At 47.2% G+C, this 16391-nt stretch overlaps 1 protein-coding gene across 1 annotated transcript in view; it reads right to left on the reverse strand.

The window, feature by feature from the left end:
- The window catches only part of LOC133354508 (neurotrypsin-like), a 44991-nt gene extending 29657 nt beyond the window's left edge, over positions 1–15334 (reverse strand). The window contains 3 exon segments of the mRNA XM_061571396.1: positions 6404–6446; positions 14660–14790; positions 15063–15334. Coding sequence (XP_061427380.1) covers positions 6404–6446; positions 14660–14790; positions 15063–15090 — 202 coding nt within the window. The 5' untranslated portion in view covers positions 15091–15334.
- Between the last annotated feature and the right edge of the window lie 1057 nt (positions 15335–16391).

The following is a 16391-nucleotide window of genomic DNA, read 5'->3' on the forward strand; positions in this document are numbered from 1 at the left end:
TTCTCTTCATCCACACACAGATGGGGGAAAGTCTTTCGGAAGACAAATGTCAGACTGACATTAAAATCGCTGTCCAGTACTCGGTGGAGTGCTCGGGCAGAGTCAACCAAGGCAGTGTGGAGAAATTACACCCACATTAGAGAGGCCTTCGGTGGTGTGTGCAAAGTTGATCATGAGAAAAGAGATACTCGAATTGAGGCCGCTGGACTACGTGCTAAATTGAATTGTGTTCATGGCACATTTCTGAGACGTCATTCTTGACCGGTTCCACGCTACAAGCATGCACCTACATACAAGTGACATTGACATATCTGTAGCAGCACAGCTTTTGTCTTCGTTTAGGGATTTTGTGGCGGGACAGCGAGACCAGTTTGAGGCTTTTGAAAGGGCAGCCTTAAATGTTACAGGTGTCTCTCAGTCAAATAAGCACGATCTTCAGCGAAAGAGGAAATGCCAAACATTCGCAGATGAGAGCTCAGAGCCAGGTGTGACACTTGAGGCGAGGGAGAAGTTAAAAATAGAAATTTTTTATGTGGTCATTGATAAGCTAGTGGCATGCCTTGAACATTGCTTGGACGCTTACAAGCGTTTTACCAGTCTCTTTGGAGTTATGTTGATGTCAGATCAGGTGTCTAACAGTGATGTCATAGTGGAAAAGGTAAATGCACTCTCCGCTGTATATCCATCAGACCTGGACATGAACTTTGCCAACGAACTCATCCAATTCAAGTCTTTCATGTCTGACTCTGAGGGTGAGAAGTGCCCAACTAAATCGCTTGAGACGTTGCAGGCACTTAATCTGCTAGTCAGTGTTCCCCAATGTTTTCGTGGCCCTTGGGATGTTTCTAACTTTGCCAGCGACAAACTGCCAGGGTGAGCGGACATTTTCCCTTTTAGGCAGAAGAGAAAATGAGCTGCGGAGTAGCATGTTGCCTAACACGTCTCAGCTGATTGTCACTCATGTCAATGGAGTCAGACCTCGTCAGACAGTTCTAGATTTGAAGCTTTCGTGACTGCAAGGATTCATATTCGTAGGTTTTTTTCGCTAAAGTCACGTAGGTAAAAAATTAAAAATAATTTTTATTTTTTTACCTACGTGACTTTACCGAAAAAACTAAAATGAAAATTAATTTAAAATTTTCACCTACGTGACTTTACCGAAAAAAACCTAAGAATACTCGTCAGGCAGCTAGATTTTGACGATCTAGGGGATGATTTTGCGAGGAGGAAGGCAAGAAAGACACCAATATAGGCAAGCGAAGGGGGGGGGGCTCCAGAATAAACTTGCCCAGAGGACTCACGGGACCATGATCCAGCCCTGGTGTTGGCAAAGATATTCCGGCACCGCACCCTCTGCGCAGTGCCGGACTAAGCTGGTGCGGGGCCTGTGGCATATGTTGTTATAAAGGGGCCTTAAATAAATAAAAAAACACAAATATTAAAAACACATTTTTTACTTGCAAAGTAAAATAATTGTATTTTCATTTACTATACAGCCAGATAATACGACAAATCGCTAACCTTAAACACCCAGACGTTCATAAAAGTTGAAGGCAATATAATACTAGAGTAATAGAGCAAGTGCAGAATCGCTGAAGCGGAATTGATAGCTTGAAAGCATTTAGCGCAGGGCCCTTGAAAGTGCGTGGCCCGTAGCTACTACATATGTAGTAGCTACTACATATGTAGCTACTTTTGCTACGAGGACAATCCGGCACTGCCTCTGCCGTTTGATTAACAATTGCACACAATTAGCACAAAGTGATTAATTATCGATGGAGTTTATTTGGTTTAGTTCCCACTCCAAAAATGCAATATTGGCGTGGCACGAGTGGATTTCTTCCCTCCGCCAACTTCCCCCCTGCCCTCAAGACAATTCCTGCTCGGATGTTTCAGCCGAGTCAGAACTCGCCCCGGCACACAGCGACACAGCGCAGATCCATCCGCGAGCGAGGCACGAATGGGCCCCCCCCCCACCAACATTCCTAAGCCCCCCCCACCCTCCCCCCCCCGGGGTCGAGCGCTGTTTTGTTTTCGTTGCCGATCGGTCGATTAATTGCCGCATTCGGCGCTTCAGTGAAAAACATTTTAGTTGAATGTCACCAACAAAGAGATCAACAATGAGCGTGGCAGGGAGCCGGCCCCTTCACGTAGAGTAACATTTCATTCGTGTTTGTACATCGGCCTATTGGCCTTCGAAACCAATGTTGATTGGGGGGGGGGGGGTTTGTTTTTTCCAGCACCATCTGTTTCAGCGGAATAATGATGACCTTCAGGCGTTCATCAGCTGCGGTCAGATTCGTGCTTCTGGACAACCGCTGAGCGAGTCCCGATGGGGCTCGCTCAGCGCAAAGACGGCGAAACTCCACACGAAACCCCACGATGTATTCGGGTTAGCTTCACTGTGGCGGTGACCTATGTGGACGTGTGCGTTCACTTGCCCTGCCGTTTCCTTGGATCTCCCCATCACACCATGCGCTCGGTGGAGGTTATTTGAACATACTTCACCATGCTGGTAAGTGGGTGGTGGGCACATACATGCGGGAGCATAGAAGTACAGCACAACAACGGATTTTGCTGCACTGCCCGTGAGGGAGCCCCCGGTGATGGTAATGGAAATTCAAAGCACTGCTGCTTTATGGTGCAGTAACTGGCCTGGCACTGTGGTTACCAAGTTACGTTCACATTCCGAAAGCTGGCAGGTAAATATCAGGCTGGGGCCGACTCATCGCCCAATGGTCAAGAAAACGAGAACCATTCCGTGAATGGCCCCCACCATAGAAATGTGGAATTTCCACCATTGGCATGGGGCGGCCAATGGAGGTGAGTGATGCTTCATTGCTTGCTTGAGCAGGGAGACCACGTGACCTGAACTTGGGAGCTCACTTAGTTGAGCAATCAGAGCCCCCAACCATGAGATCACAAGTTCAAAGCATTAACCACCGTTGGTGCAGCTTTTCATTACGCCTTCATCATCATCATTATTGTCATCATCATAAAAGGCATCTTCATCCAAGGTATCGTCATCACAACTGTCGATATCACTGTCACCATATTGATTGGCATCATCATTGCCTTTGTGATCACTGCCATCATCATAATAAGTCATTGTCATCATCTATATCATGACCTTCATCATCATCACTGCGATCACCATCAGTATCATCATTGCCATCGTCATCATTGGCATCGTCATCATCGTTGTGATTCTACAACCCCACCCAGCGAGTGCACAGCATCCATTTGATGGACACTCAACAGCGGCTGTCTTGTTAACGACCGAATCGTCCAAACCACAACGACCACGGAATTTCCAGCGATGTGTCAAACAAACAATCGACCGACGATCACTTGAATATGGGGGGGCACTTTGAAATTCCCTTTGAAAATAAAAGCTCGTATAAATAGTAGTGACGCATGGATGAGACAAACGAGAGACAATTCAAAGCCATGTTTGTCCGCAACGCTTGTCATTACAAATGGAAGAGGCGTCCTCATTTAACGCTGGATGCATAAACATGGCACGCACCGGTAAATAACTTACATTATGACAAATTTCCTACATCGCATGCAGGGCAAACGAGGTTATTACAGCGGATACAACTGTTCGAGCCTGCTCTACATCTTTCTTTTGACCAGAAACTCGAAGAGTGGCAGCGTTTATGTATCAGAAGAATCTAGAATATGTATTTAAACTGGAGGAATCCGATTAGCTATTAAGCTAATTTTTCACAGATATCCAGTCGGGCCAGGTAAGAATGTTACAACAACAAACAACACGAAACATGATAGGAGTGTAAAGTACAATAAAGGTAAACAAATCAACCTCCCAATGGTTTCAAATGTGTGGCGGCCCTCACAGTGATGATGGCTTATCGGCGAAAGTGGGCCCCACCTCTGAAAATGAGTGAAGACCACTGCTCTAGCCTATGGCCGATGAATGAGGGAGGGTTGCCCTTTGTGTGTGTCCCTCTATTGGCGCGAGCGTGCGCGCTTATCCGTCTACCGTGAACACACCGGATACTGTAATGCGGGTGCGGGATATTAATTTAGCCGTGATCAGCCCGAGAAGAATCGCAATGTTGAACGTGCAAATGTCGCTTCATGAAGACGAATCAGGTGTCAGCCAGCTGGGTGACTCAGCGGCTGATCGTGGTAGTCAACAGAGGCCCTCCTATTGGGGCTGATCGTGGTAGCCAACAGCGGCCCTCCTATTGAATATATCTGAACCCCCACCCCACCCTCCGTCATAGGAGCGTAGAGTTTCCACCACTGGCTGTAATCGAGAGATGAGCACGACCCCGATGTTCAGATGAAGGCGACAATCACTTCGGATAAATCCTTCCCAGGTGTTCATCTTCTTGGTTCTTTCGGTAAAGTCACGTAGAAAGGAAATAATAAAATAATAAAAATTTAACATAATAAGATACAATTCTCACGACGTTTCGGCCACAACGCAAGCAGCCGTCCTCCGGTGAAGAACAGGTCTGTCGGAAAGACAGCGTCTCATTCAGACGCTGTCTTTCATTCAGACGCTGTCTTTCCGACAGACCTGTTCTTCACCTGAGGACGGCTGCTTGCGTTGTGGCCGAAACGTTGTGAGAATTGTATCTTATTATGTTTTATTTTTATTATTTTATTATTTCCCTTCTACGTGACTTTACCGAAAGAACCAAGTTGATGAATCCCTGCAGTCACGAAAGCTTTAAAATAATTTTATTATGTTTTATTTTTATTATTTTATTATTTCCCTTCTACGTGACTTTACCGAAAGAACCAAGAAGATGAATCCCTGCAGTCACGAAAGCTTTAAAATAATTTTATTATGTTTTATTTTTATTATTTTATTATTTCCCTTCTACGTGACTTTACCGAAAGAACCAAGAAGATGAATCCCTGCAGTCACGAAAGCTTTAAATCGAAACCTTCCCGGGTGCTTTCGTTGGGAGAACTCACCGCTTGTGTTTGCAAAATTTGCGCGGTGGATTTTGACGAAGCGCTGAGTCCATCCGCTCCCACAACCTACACGAGAGCCTCATCTCGGAGCTAAAGCACACGCGCGCAATTTCTGATTTCTTATTTTTATTATTACTATTATTAATCAAAAGCAAGCCACGGAAATAAAATAATTGGCTTTGCCCTCAATTATTTCACTCGATGTAATTATGCGGAAAATAGGCAATCAGTGAATCAAGAACTTTGTGTGCACAGCTGCATTCAGCTGAACTGAATGTTTCAGACTGGGTAAAAGCTCGATCCTTGTAGGCAATGACCGATAATAGAACTTGCAGGCCTTGCTTAGCTATGCTAATATGTGACTCTGCTGTCCGTCTATGGTAAGAATTACACTGATGAAACACACAATATATCATGAGTGTTGTGCAAATATCTGTGGTGGAAATTCCATATTTCCATGACAGGGTCCAGCCACTCCATGAAACAACCGCTGTTAATTTTGTACTGAACGGTACTCATATTGCAGAACCCCTAACACGGGATTTGAACTCGGGTCCTTGATCCATTCTGCCACCCGGCCAGATATGATGTTTATGAAAGGGCCATGTATGAATCGTGGTGGTTGTAAGAATATTATTTTAATATCGAAATATCTCCAAGCGCTGTAAATAAAAATGACACTCAAGTATAGATAATATCCAATCTAAATACAGTAAAGGATAATAATGACAACAAATATGACAATTACACTGGCAATACAGATATAATGCAAAAAAACCCGATGATAAAAGCCAATAATTACACTCACAGTCTATGTTAAATCCAAACAAACTGCAGGAAACGCCGATACTAACAATTACACACAGTGTAGTTAAGAAGAAATAAAAAATCCAATCTGGTAAAGAGCAGAGTAAAATCCGGAGTGGAGTCCAGCACGGAGCAGAGCCGCGTTGGCTCGTGGTTCGCTCGCACGGAGCCGGCACCACTCAGAACATGGTTGTGAATCTGGGTTTAGGTCACACCTGTGATTAAAAACTGGGCTCCGAAATGTAGCAAAAAGTTGATGGTCAGAGCCGAGCTACCAACGGCTACGCAACAAATCCCATCACGAGAAATAACATTTTGCACGTATCGTAACTTGGCTAAATTCGGGCTCTAAGAATTCAAAATATTGGTTTAACTCTCATGGAAAGTCTTATAGCAGAGTGTGTGGGAGAGTGTACCCCCCCCCACCTTAACTATATACTCTATAAAGGATTAAAGGCGACTTTAAGGATTGTTATTTTATTCTGCGTCTCATGAATTTTGTTTGTTTGAGCCGTTCTCTGCCGCACGTGTTTCACTGCTCTGCGAGTTTTCGTAAAAAAAGGAAATTCATCGGGGGAAAAGACTAAATGTGAAACAAATATATATAGAGGGGTAATTGTACACAAGCACAAGACCTTACCGTCGTGGGGCGACTCTGTGGCATTGTCTTGGGAACTCTTCACCTAACACAGACACAGAACCACGCAGGTTACCATGTGGTTTAAGGATATTTTACTCGGCGCTCGCCAATTAAGACGATCACTCCCCCTCGTTGGAAAGGGACAACAACAAACAACAACAAAACAACAACAAAAACAACAACAACACACGAGAAGGGTGACAACGTTCAGAGGTGGTCAAACAAACGCATCGATCGCAATAATCACGTAAAAAGTTGCACTCATCACGCGGTAAGTTTTTATTTTTAACGCATTGTATACGACAACAATGCTACGCGTGCTTCATCAATTCAGCCAGTTTCGATTGTTGCCACTCCTTCCAGGTCGCTATAGCTCTCCCTCGTCAAGAGACTGAAAAAAACAACCTGAAATACCTCGAAGGTTTAAGGTCTCCGAGATCCCGACACAATTCACAATGGACATCAGCAACAAATGTTCTGCATTGAATCTGATGGACCCAGATGAACTCTGGCAAGACATGAATACCACCGTGAGTGCCACAGCTCTGCAGCACCAAAAGCCAAGAGAAAGGCCAAACAGCCGTCGCAATAAGCAATCGAGATAGCAGATGGAATGGCAAAATATATGAAAGCTTTCGGAGCGGAATCTCAAGAAATTAAGGAATTAAATGCAGAATTTCAGCGACACGCACGGAGAGATAAATAACAGTGCTCTAGAGAAGCTTGCACTGATGTGCGAGGAGGGATCTCTCTCTTTAACACAAATATCAGAGATATCACTGGCAGATGTATGCCAAGAGTAGGTGGCATGAAGAACACCATGGGAAAGAATCTTCTGGAAGAAGTAAAGGGCAGATGTAGAGGATACACAGAGACACCGTATAAGCTGAAGTAGTCACTAATTGGCGTGTTTTTACGTGACAAACCCCTTACTAATTGGCTGTGTCGGGTGGTGGAGGCTCAGCGACACATGCATACTTACGCGATCTAACCCCAAAAACCTTTATCATGAATAATATTGGTCGCCGAAAGCCTGCCACGTGTTGAACCTGACTGCATGAGCTACGTTGAAGGCACTAACTCAGGGGTCGGGAACCTTTTCGACTGGGAGAGCCATAAAAGCCAAATATTTCTAAATATATTTCATTGAGAGCCATATAGTATTTTTTACGTATAATAAATTAAATATGTCTTACTTTTAATGCGACTTCTGGTCACGGGATCCGTGACCCGATAAATTTATCTTCAAAACTAATTTCTGTTTACTTTAAAATGACACAGTATTATTAAGAAATATCACAAGTATTTTAAAATCAGTTCCAAACTGATTTTTTTTTTTTATTATTTTTTCAACTCAAATTTGTCTGGGAGCCATATGCCGTCACCGGAAGAGCCATATATGGCTCGCTGAGCCATAGGTTCCCGACCGCTGCATTAACTAAACACATTGACGGGGGAGAGTGCGAACGAGCGCCTACCGTGATTGAGCGTGACGTACTCCAAGCCCTGGAGGAGCTCGCAAACAACAAAAAGCCCCGGGGAGGAGATGGCAATCCCACTGAGCTCATCAAGGGAGCAGGAGATGAGGCTATTGAGATACTCACAGTTTTGTGGCAACAGATCTGGTCCAGTGGCGAGTGGCCCAGAGACTGGGAGCATTCAGTATATATATACATAACTCGACGTTAGAAAGGCGACCCAGAGCATGGTCTAACAACCATCCTGTAGCTCTCATGGCCAATACCAGCAATGTTTTGCTGAAGAGATTATATATACATTTTTTACTTGATACAGCAATCGTGCTGTGACGGTTCCACCTGAAGACGGAGGCTTGTGTTGCCTCCGAAACGTCGTGATTTTTAAATGTTACTTTTATTAATTTTACTTTTATTTTTTACCTACGTGACTTTACCGAAAAAACCCAAGAGTATTATCCAACACATAGAATGGAGAGCTGTGTAGAAAGAGAACTAGCGGGTGTTGACGCGAGGCTTCGGGAAAAAGAGATGAACTAGCAATGGCGGAGCCAGGATTTTCAGGTAGGGGGGGGGGCAACTCATCCAGCAATGAGAAATGATAGAGGAGTTGTTAGTGAGTAAGGAGTTGTTAGTGAGTAAGGAGTTGTTAGTGAGTAAGGACTTGTTGTCCCTTGCTTTTTATTCGACGCGTGTGCGGCGATGGCGCAGTCATCGATCGAGGGTCGAATTCGAACCGCGTTGTGTGATCGGCATCGCGCTCGCTGGAGGTGTTGATGCCTTCAGGGAAGTCGTGTGCTGTTTACGCAACTGCGCACAAGTCTATGAGTCACTTATAACTGCTTTGCCGTTACTTATTGCCAATTATGGACTCAGACTATTGTCCTATCATCTCATAGAGTTCCTAGGCACACAGTAATAATATGCTACACAGTGGGGGGTGGCAAAATGCCGATGTATTACTAATAAACCCCAATGATCCGATCGAAATTAGGGATTTCGATCGGATCATTGGGGGGGCACGTGCCACCCAGCCCCCCCCCCTCCCATTGGCTCCGCCAGTGGGAGCAAGGGAACAAATTGCAAACGTCAGACGTAGAATGGAAAGATCAAACGAATCCCAGCAACAGCGGTGCCTCTGCTTCATTGACTATAGCCAAGCGTTTGATTGTGTGGGCCGTGAACTGACGTGGATTACAATGAAGGAAATGGGAATGGAGTATGGGGAGACGCAATAATTTGACATTGGCAAAGGAGTAAGTCAGGGCTGTGCGCTGTCTCCTTACCTATTCAATTTGTACAGTGAGCACATCATGCGAGAGGCAGGCCTGGATTCCATCGAAGCAGGCGCGAAGATTGAAGGCAGAAGAATAAACAACTTAAGATATGATGATGATGATACCAATTCGATTGGTATAAATTTCACTCGTTTGTGTTTGGCTTGCTGCAACAAACGGGGAGAATTCCTCCATGCCATCTCGTGGCCAACTTGCATCCCAAGCGCTACAACATCGGATACCTTCAGTGTCTAATTCTGACATCTGATATTGCATGGCAAGTATCCTGTCCCATTACTAGCCAAGCTAAAGCCTGCGTAGCTTCTGAGACCTGGTGATATCGGGCACATACAGATTCGGGGGATGTGTAATTTGCATTGCCAATGGCACCTCTCCCAGCGTGAGAATAGACCTGATTGAGAGACGGATATCAGAAAGTAAGCGGCCAGGTCACCTCACCTGATCACACGTGACTTGACCTGACCTGATGGAGACCCCCCCAACACCCCCAACCAGACAGAGGCCATTTCAACAATGTCAGCCATGATAATTGGTTTTTTACCCTTCTATCTGGCAACAAAACTGACACCTTTCTTTACAAGGAGTCATGTTTGCATAGACCACAGTACCTGTAGTCATAATGCAAACCAAAAAACATAACTCTGATAATATATGCACTGTCCTTATCAGAGTTATGTTTTTGTTTGCATTATGGCTGCAGGTATTGTGGTCTATGCAAACATGACTCCTTGTAAAAAAAAGGTGTCAGTTTTGTTGCCAGATAGAACGGTAAAAAAACAATTATTATATTTTTACTGGCAAATGAGGTTCCAATGGTGTAAATGTCAGCCATGTTCAGATTACAGATTCCGTTAACAGACGAAGCTTACGCGCGAGGTTTTATTTTTTTAAAGAAAACATACACGTATCGACACAACAAGATGGGGAGGTGATGAAAGACGAGCTTAGATGAGGAAGGGACATTGAATGAGGTGAAGAGGTAACAATGAATGACATGGAAGCGAAGAGGTAATTTCGGATGAGGCGGAGATGAACATGTCACGTCTGAGATGAATAAGTCAGAGAGATAATGATGCCACGTCACTCTTCATGAACTTGTGAAAATTGCACATTCCCATGGCAGGAGCCAGTGGACAAAAATCAACCCCCGTGTTGACGTCACACAAGTTGGCGCTCGTTTCATTCCCTCGCTAGGGTCGATGGGTCGAAATCTCCAACTTCCCTTCAAGTTCAGTTTCCCAAAATCATTCCAAACCCCTCTCGTCAGCGCCTCTCAATTCCATCACTTTGATCCCAGTCGTCTAGTTACACGGGCGCTGTGGCGCAATCCAGATGTGACCCTCTAACAATTATTGAGTTTTTGCTCAGCAAACATGTTGTAGAGTCCACTGATTTTTGGGTTTAGTTTGTTGTCCCACCTCCTCCCCCTGCAGCCGCACCTTCGATTAGCGCGGTTGGCTACGTACGGTGCGAAAGAAGTTCAACGTACGCGCAACATACAGAGGTGGCATTTCAAGCAATGGCCCTTCTTCATAGCAAGGGACATTGCCTGAAACGTCGCCTGTTGTTTGTTGTTAAGAGCACAGCATCAACGCTTTTCGTGTGGAGGTGTTGTGCTTGTGGCATCGTCTGCCCAAACGCAGCATCGGGCAAATCGCGTGCAGTGCTGTACGCGACTTCTGCTTGAAACGCGATTGCTGTTCGCTATGTATGTGGAAACAATTGCGCTCGAGACTTATCCGAGCGGAGTATCCAGGTAGGTCGTGAGAACAAGAACAAGAGGAGGAAGACGAAGAGGGGGAAGGAGAGGAGGGAGGAGGAGGAGGAAGGGGAGTAGGAAGAGGAGGAGGCAGGAGAAGGGACCCGATCGTCGGAGAACAGACTTCAACCGCATCGTGAGTGAACAGCAATACCCACCAACATACCACAACAATATTGGCATTAACGGCGCGGCGGGGAGGGAACGTGAGGCTCATTTTATATCGCGAGAGTTTCAACCTGGAGTAAATAAACTACCTCGAGTACGACGGCCGTCTTTGTTGTGTTATGTTTTACCGCTTTATAAATAAGCGTGGATCGATTGAAGATGTCTCTGGCAGGATGGCGTAACGATAACGTGACCTTAGGAGTAAAGGTCACGGCGTTAAATGGAACGTCCCTCGTTTAGAATGAAGCATTGCGGCAGCGTGAAAGACGGGAAGGAAGCTGTTCAGGGCAAGTGGTATAAGCAGATTTATAAATCACGGCACCGTAACTGAGTAACCGACGAGACGAGGGTGGATGCAGGCGGATGGTGAGAATGAGAAAGCTGATTTTATAAAAAAAATGTTTTAATTTATTTCTCTTAGACGCTGAATGTTTGCACTGGAACTCGGATTCTCCGCTGGAGGTGGCGTCCCCAGTGGTGAGCGACACGGCGAGGCTGAGACATTTCTGCCAGCTGCCGAGATTGGAGGAGCACGTGGCAGATTTGATGGCCTTTAAGTCACCGCACACTTGAACCCCCCCCCCCCCCACACCTTCCACCGTGTAGAGCTGAGTTCAATTCCCGGACGTGGTCAACGTCTTTGGCGAGCGGTGTCTGAAGTCGGCGCCAGCCACTCCCAAAGCCTTCAACAAAGCCGTCGGAGTATGGTCAAACAACTCGCATGGCCGATTGGCATGGGAGCTTCAGCGCATATCATGAGCTTGAAATGATCGATATATTTTGGAATATTGCATACGAGAGGTTGTTTTTGTTATGTAATCAACAGCAGCTCGAGTCTTGTACTAAACAATTTAAAGAGCGCCTCCCGTTTGCGCCGATTTGTTTCGTGTTTGTTTTGAACGTGTGTTTTGGGTTACAGCTTTGCATATTTGTTATTACCCTTTGACGTTTGTTTGTAACACGGATCTCTCCCATAGTCCCAGAGGGCTCGAAGCCTGCTCATAATTACGGGGCACGCTCTCCAGGTGAAGTGTGTTGTGTTTGTCAGAACACAAGGCAAAGGCAAATACAAAGATCCCCACTCCCGCACAGACTTTCACAGGGTTGGGGCAAGTGCCGTTAGCAAACACCTATGACAAAAGACGAAGGTCCCCCGTATAGCCTGAACAGACTGTTGGGGCAAGTGCTGTTAGCGAGCGCGTATGAAGGCCGGCACGGCACACGAGGGGGTGGGTGGCCAGAACCACGCCCGGCCGCCTTTGTCTCCCTAGTGACGATGATTACACCCCGCACCAGGTACTCATTTTGAGGCCCATGACCGATTGATATAACAATCACTGCTGTTAGCTGTGCGCGAGAATTGAACTTGGGTCGTCAGGTTCGTAGTGCAGCGTGCTAACCGCTACGCTACCGCTCCCCCATGAACACACACACACATACTTGTAAACTTAAATAACATTTATCAACCTGTCAGGACAGATTATGGAGTAGCATCAATTAAAGTAATTTACGCGCACGGTACCTAAACTCGACACTCGCTCCATCAGCTTCTTGCACGCACGTGTGTATGCACATGCGAACACTCATTTAACAGATGTTTGTCAACGTGCGCGTTTGCGTATGTGATTAACACTTAACAGGTGTGCGTATGCACCACATTTAATTCTGAAACTGGAAAGCTATTGTACATAAGCGATGAATAACGTTGACTCTCGTCTCGGGCTTCCCTATGTGCCTTACCTGTCAACCCCTTATCAGTGGCCCTACTTTTTATTACAGACCAATTCAGACATTATTGGTCACCCCGTGCCCTTATAAATCTCAACGTTCATCCTACAAAGTCCCATCACAAGGGAGAAACACAAACAAATTGACACAACACATTTGGCTCAATTTCCCTGTACAAGAATACGGATAAACCGCATGGGTTGACAGGTAGGATGTGCTGTGAAGGGGCATTGCCCGAAACGTCGCCTAGAATATATTCCTAATTTTTTTAAGGCCACAGGCAGTGATGTCGAATGTGTTGAGTTTATTGATTTGTGTAAAATGTCCAATTGTAAATTAAACATATCGTATTGATTATACGCAACATGATGGAAGTAAATAATTAATGTTTGGCGTGTTGTACAAGTACGTATATGGTGAATGTAGTCGAGCGGGTAACGAAGGAATGTACGTGATTAATGTGGTTCAAATCGGTTGCAGAAAACCAGAGGAATAAAAAAAACCCGGTTAGTTTGCAACACGTTTCGAGATGTGGAGCAAAATGAACATTTATCCAGCGTTTAACTGAGAAACGAAACCTAAAGGAAGTCGTCATTGTTGAGCACCCGGGACTTGCGATCCAGGGAGGGTGCGTCGATGCAATCCCATCTCCCGTTGGGGCAGGTCAGCCTCTGCCAGGCAGCGGCGTGAGCACGCAAACATCACACGCCATCGGCAGCACGACTTGCAACCTCTTCGCTTTGCTCGCTGAGCCAACGAGAGATACGTTATATTTAAAAAAAAAAAAACACGCTTTAATGAAATGTACCCTACTAGTAATGGAAGAACTCGACAACTCCAGGAATGGCCCCGAAGCTTGCCATAACGTCAGGGGCCGTGGGCAATTACAGCCCATGTCAGTTTACCGTGGACAATTTGAGCCAAGCCGAAACATAACATATACAAAATAATGTTTTAAAATATGTTTTTTTTATTTTTTTATGATAGAATATAATATTGTCATCAGTATGACACAAGTATACCAAGTTTGCAGTCGACACCACATTGGGAAGTGGGTTAAAATTGAGTTACAAGATTTGAGGATACAACGACAATAACAACAACAACAGACAGAGTGAGTTAATAGAAAGCGTGTAGTAATAACAATAAAAATGTTACCAATTACCGGCCTCGACCAAATCCTTGCTTCAACTGCTCCAGACTCGCACAAACGGGTAACCAATTATTATCATTAACGGTTACCGGTTTTTGCAGGCTATCGATTAACAACCGTAATTTATTAACGCGGTGGTTAATATCGGCCAGAGGGGTCCGGAAGATGTTTTAATTACAAATGAAAACACGGATCGAAAGGAACGGCGAGACGATGCCGTCAACTGTTCTTATGAAACTGTCCACGTGACAACAGGAATATAGGGTACAATGATAGCTACACATTTGGTCATTATGGATAGGCGCGTACTTTGCACTCTCGTGGTAGTGCCTTACGCCGCTAAATCACCGACAGTACTCGAAACCAGCCGAGCAGCGTTCCGCAAAAGATCGCGTGAGAACTGAATCTCTGAATCACGCGTGTACACGTGGTGCATCACAACACTGTGCACGGACCAGTGCCCTGGCATTGTATGGATATGTGTGTGTGTGCAGTGTGGGTTGTCAGTACACACCACGTGCGCGCACACACCACGTGCGCGCACACACCACGTGCGCACACACACCACGTGCACACACACACCACGTGCACACACACACCACGTGTACACACACCACGTGCGCACACACACCACGTGCGCACACACCCCACGTGCGCACGGCTGTCGGCACTCACCTCTGACGATTGCGCAAGACCTCCCAGTGCAACTGCCAGCCACAGCAAGCGTCGTCCCATCGTCCTCTCCGCCGTCACCCTGGCCCGGTGTCGAACCCGGGTCGCCGTCTTCAACAAGTGTCTGCTCGGAGCTTCTCCGACACAGCCGAGCCACGCGCGTTGTAATTCAGCGTTGTCATCCCGGCGGACATTACATGCACATCTAGATGCGTATCGCGATGTCACGCGTAAACATCCAAGCCCCTTTACACGCACACACGCACCGCATTCATACTCATAACGCACGTGTACTTAAGAGTTGCGATACCCCCCCTCCCCCCAAACATGCGTGAACGTATGCACACAGTCATATACACTGATACCCACTCATGCAACACGTGTTCATACACTCATACATCGGCACCTCGGTCCGCACACGAGGACTCGTTCATGCACACTGCGGAATGGGATAAGTCCACGATGCCGACAGCGCACACGGAAATTCCAATTGGCTCCACGACATTTCCCCAAGCGGCAAATTAGAAATCAATTGACGCGAATAATCAATAACACGTCAGTGAGCAAGGCAGCAAACCGAGAGAGAGAGAAACAACAACAACAGGAGGAGGAGGAGGCAGACGCCACAACAGCGCTATGAAGACGGCGCTCAGAGTGTGTGGCTGAGGATCGTGAGACCGCGAGACACGCGGAGAGGGGGGTGGGGGTGGAAGGGGGAGTTGTGTGGGTGGGTTGAGTTGAGGGTGGGGGGAGTTTGTGTGGGTGGGTTGAGGTGGGGGGTGGGGGGAGTGGGGGGAGTTTGTGTGGGTGGGTTGAGTGGGGGGGGAATTTGTGTGGGTGGGATGAGTGGGGGAGTGGGTGGGGAGTTTGTGTGGGTGGGTTGAGTTGGAGGGGGGTGGGGGGGAGTTTGTGTGGGTGGGTTGAATTTGGGAGTGGGGGGGGGAGTTTGTGTGGGTGGGTTGAGTGGGGGGAGGGGAGTGGGGGGGGGGGGAGTTTGTGTGGGTGGGTTGAGTGTGAGTGGGGTGGGGGGGGAGTTTGTGTGGGTGGGTTGAGTGTGAGTGGGGGGGGGGTGGGAGGGAGTTTGTGTGGGTGGGTTGTTGGGGGGGGGCGGGAGTTTGTGTGGGTGGGTTGAGTGGGGGGGAGGGGGGTGGGGGGGAGTTTGTGTGGGTGGGTTGAGTGTGAGTGGGGGGGGTGGGGGGGGAGTTTGTGTGGGTTGAGTGTGAGTGGGGGGGTGGGGGGGAGTTTGTGTGGGTGGGTTGTTGGGGGGGGGTGGGGGGAGTTTGTGTGGGTGGGTTGAGTGTGAGTGGGGGGTGGGTGGGGAGTTTGTGTGGGTGGGTTGTTGGGGGGGGGAGTTTGTGTGGGTGGGTTGAGTGGGGAGGGGGGAGTGGGGGGGGGAGTTTGTGTGGGTGGGTTGAGTGGGGGGGAGGGGAGTGGGGGGGGGAGTTTGTGTGGGTGGGTTGAGTGTGAGTGGGGGGGGGGAGTTTGTGTGGGTGGGTTGAGTGGGGGGGAGGGGAGTGGGGGGGGGGGAGTTTGTGTGGGTGGGTTGAGTGTGAGTGGGGGGGGGAGTTTGTGTGGGTGGGTTGAGTTGGGGGAGGGAGTGGGGGGTGGGGGGGGAGTTTGTGTGGGTGGGTTGAGTTGGGGAGGGGAGAGAGCGGTGGGGGGGTGATGCTGGCGCGGGGTATGGGGCTCGGGATGGGTGGGTGGCGAAGTTGTTGGTGGTGGTGGTGAGGGATTG

Source organism: Lethenteron reissneri, chromosome 47, assembly GCF_015708825.2.
Source record: "Lethenteron reissneri isolate LAM-NWPU_2019-01 chromosome 47, ASM1570882v1, whole genome shotgun sequence".
Classification (NCBI taxonomy): domain Eukaryota; kingdom Metazoa; phylum Chordata; class Hyperoartia; order Petromyzontiformes; family Petromyzontidae; genus Lethenteron; species Lethenteron reissneri.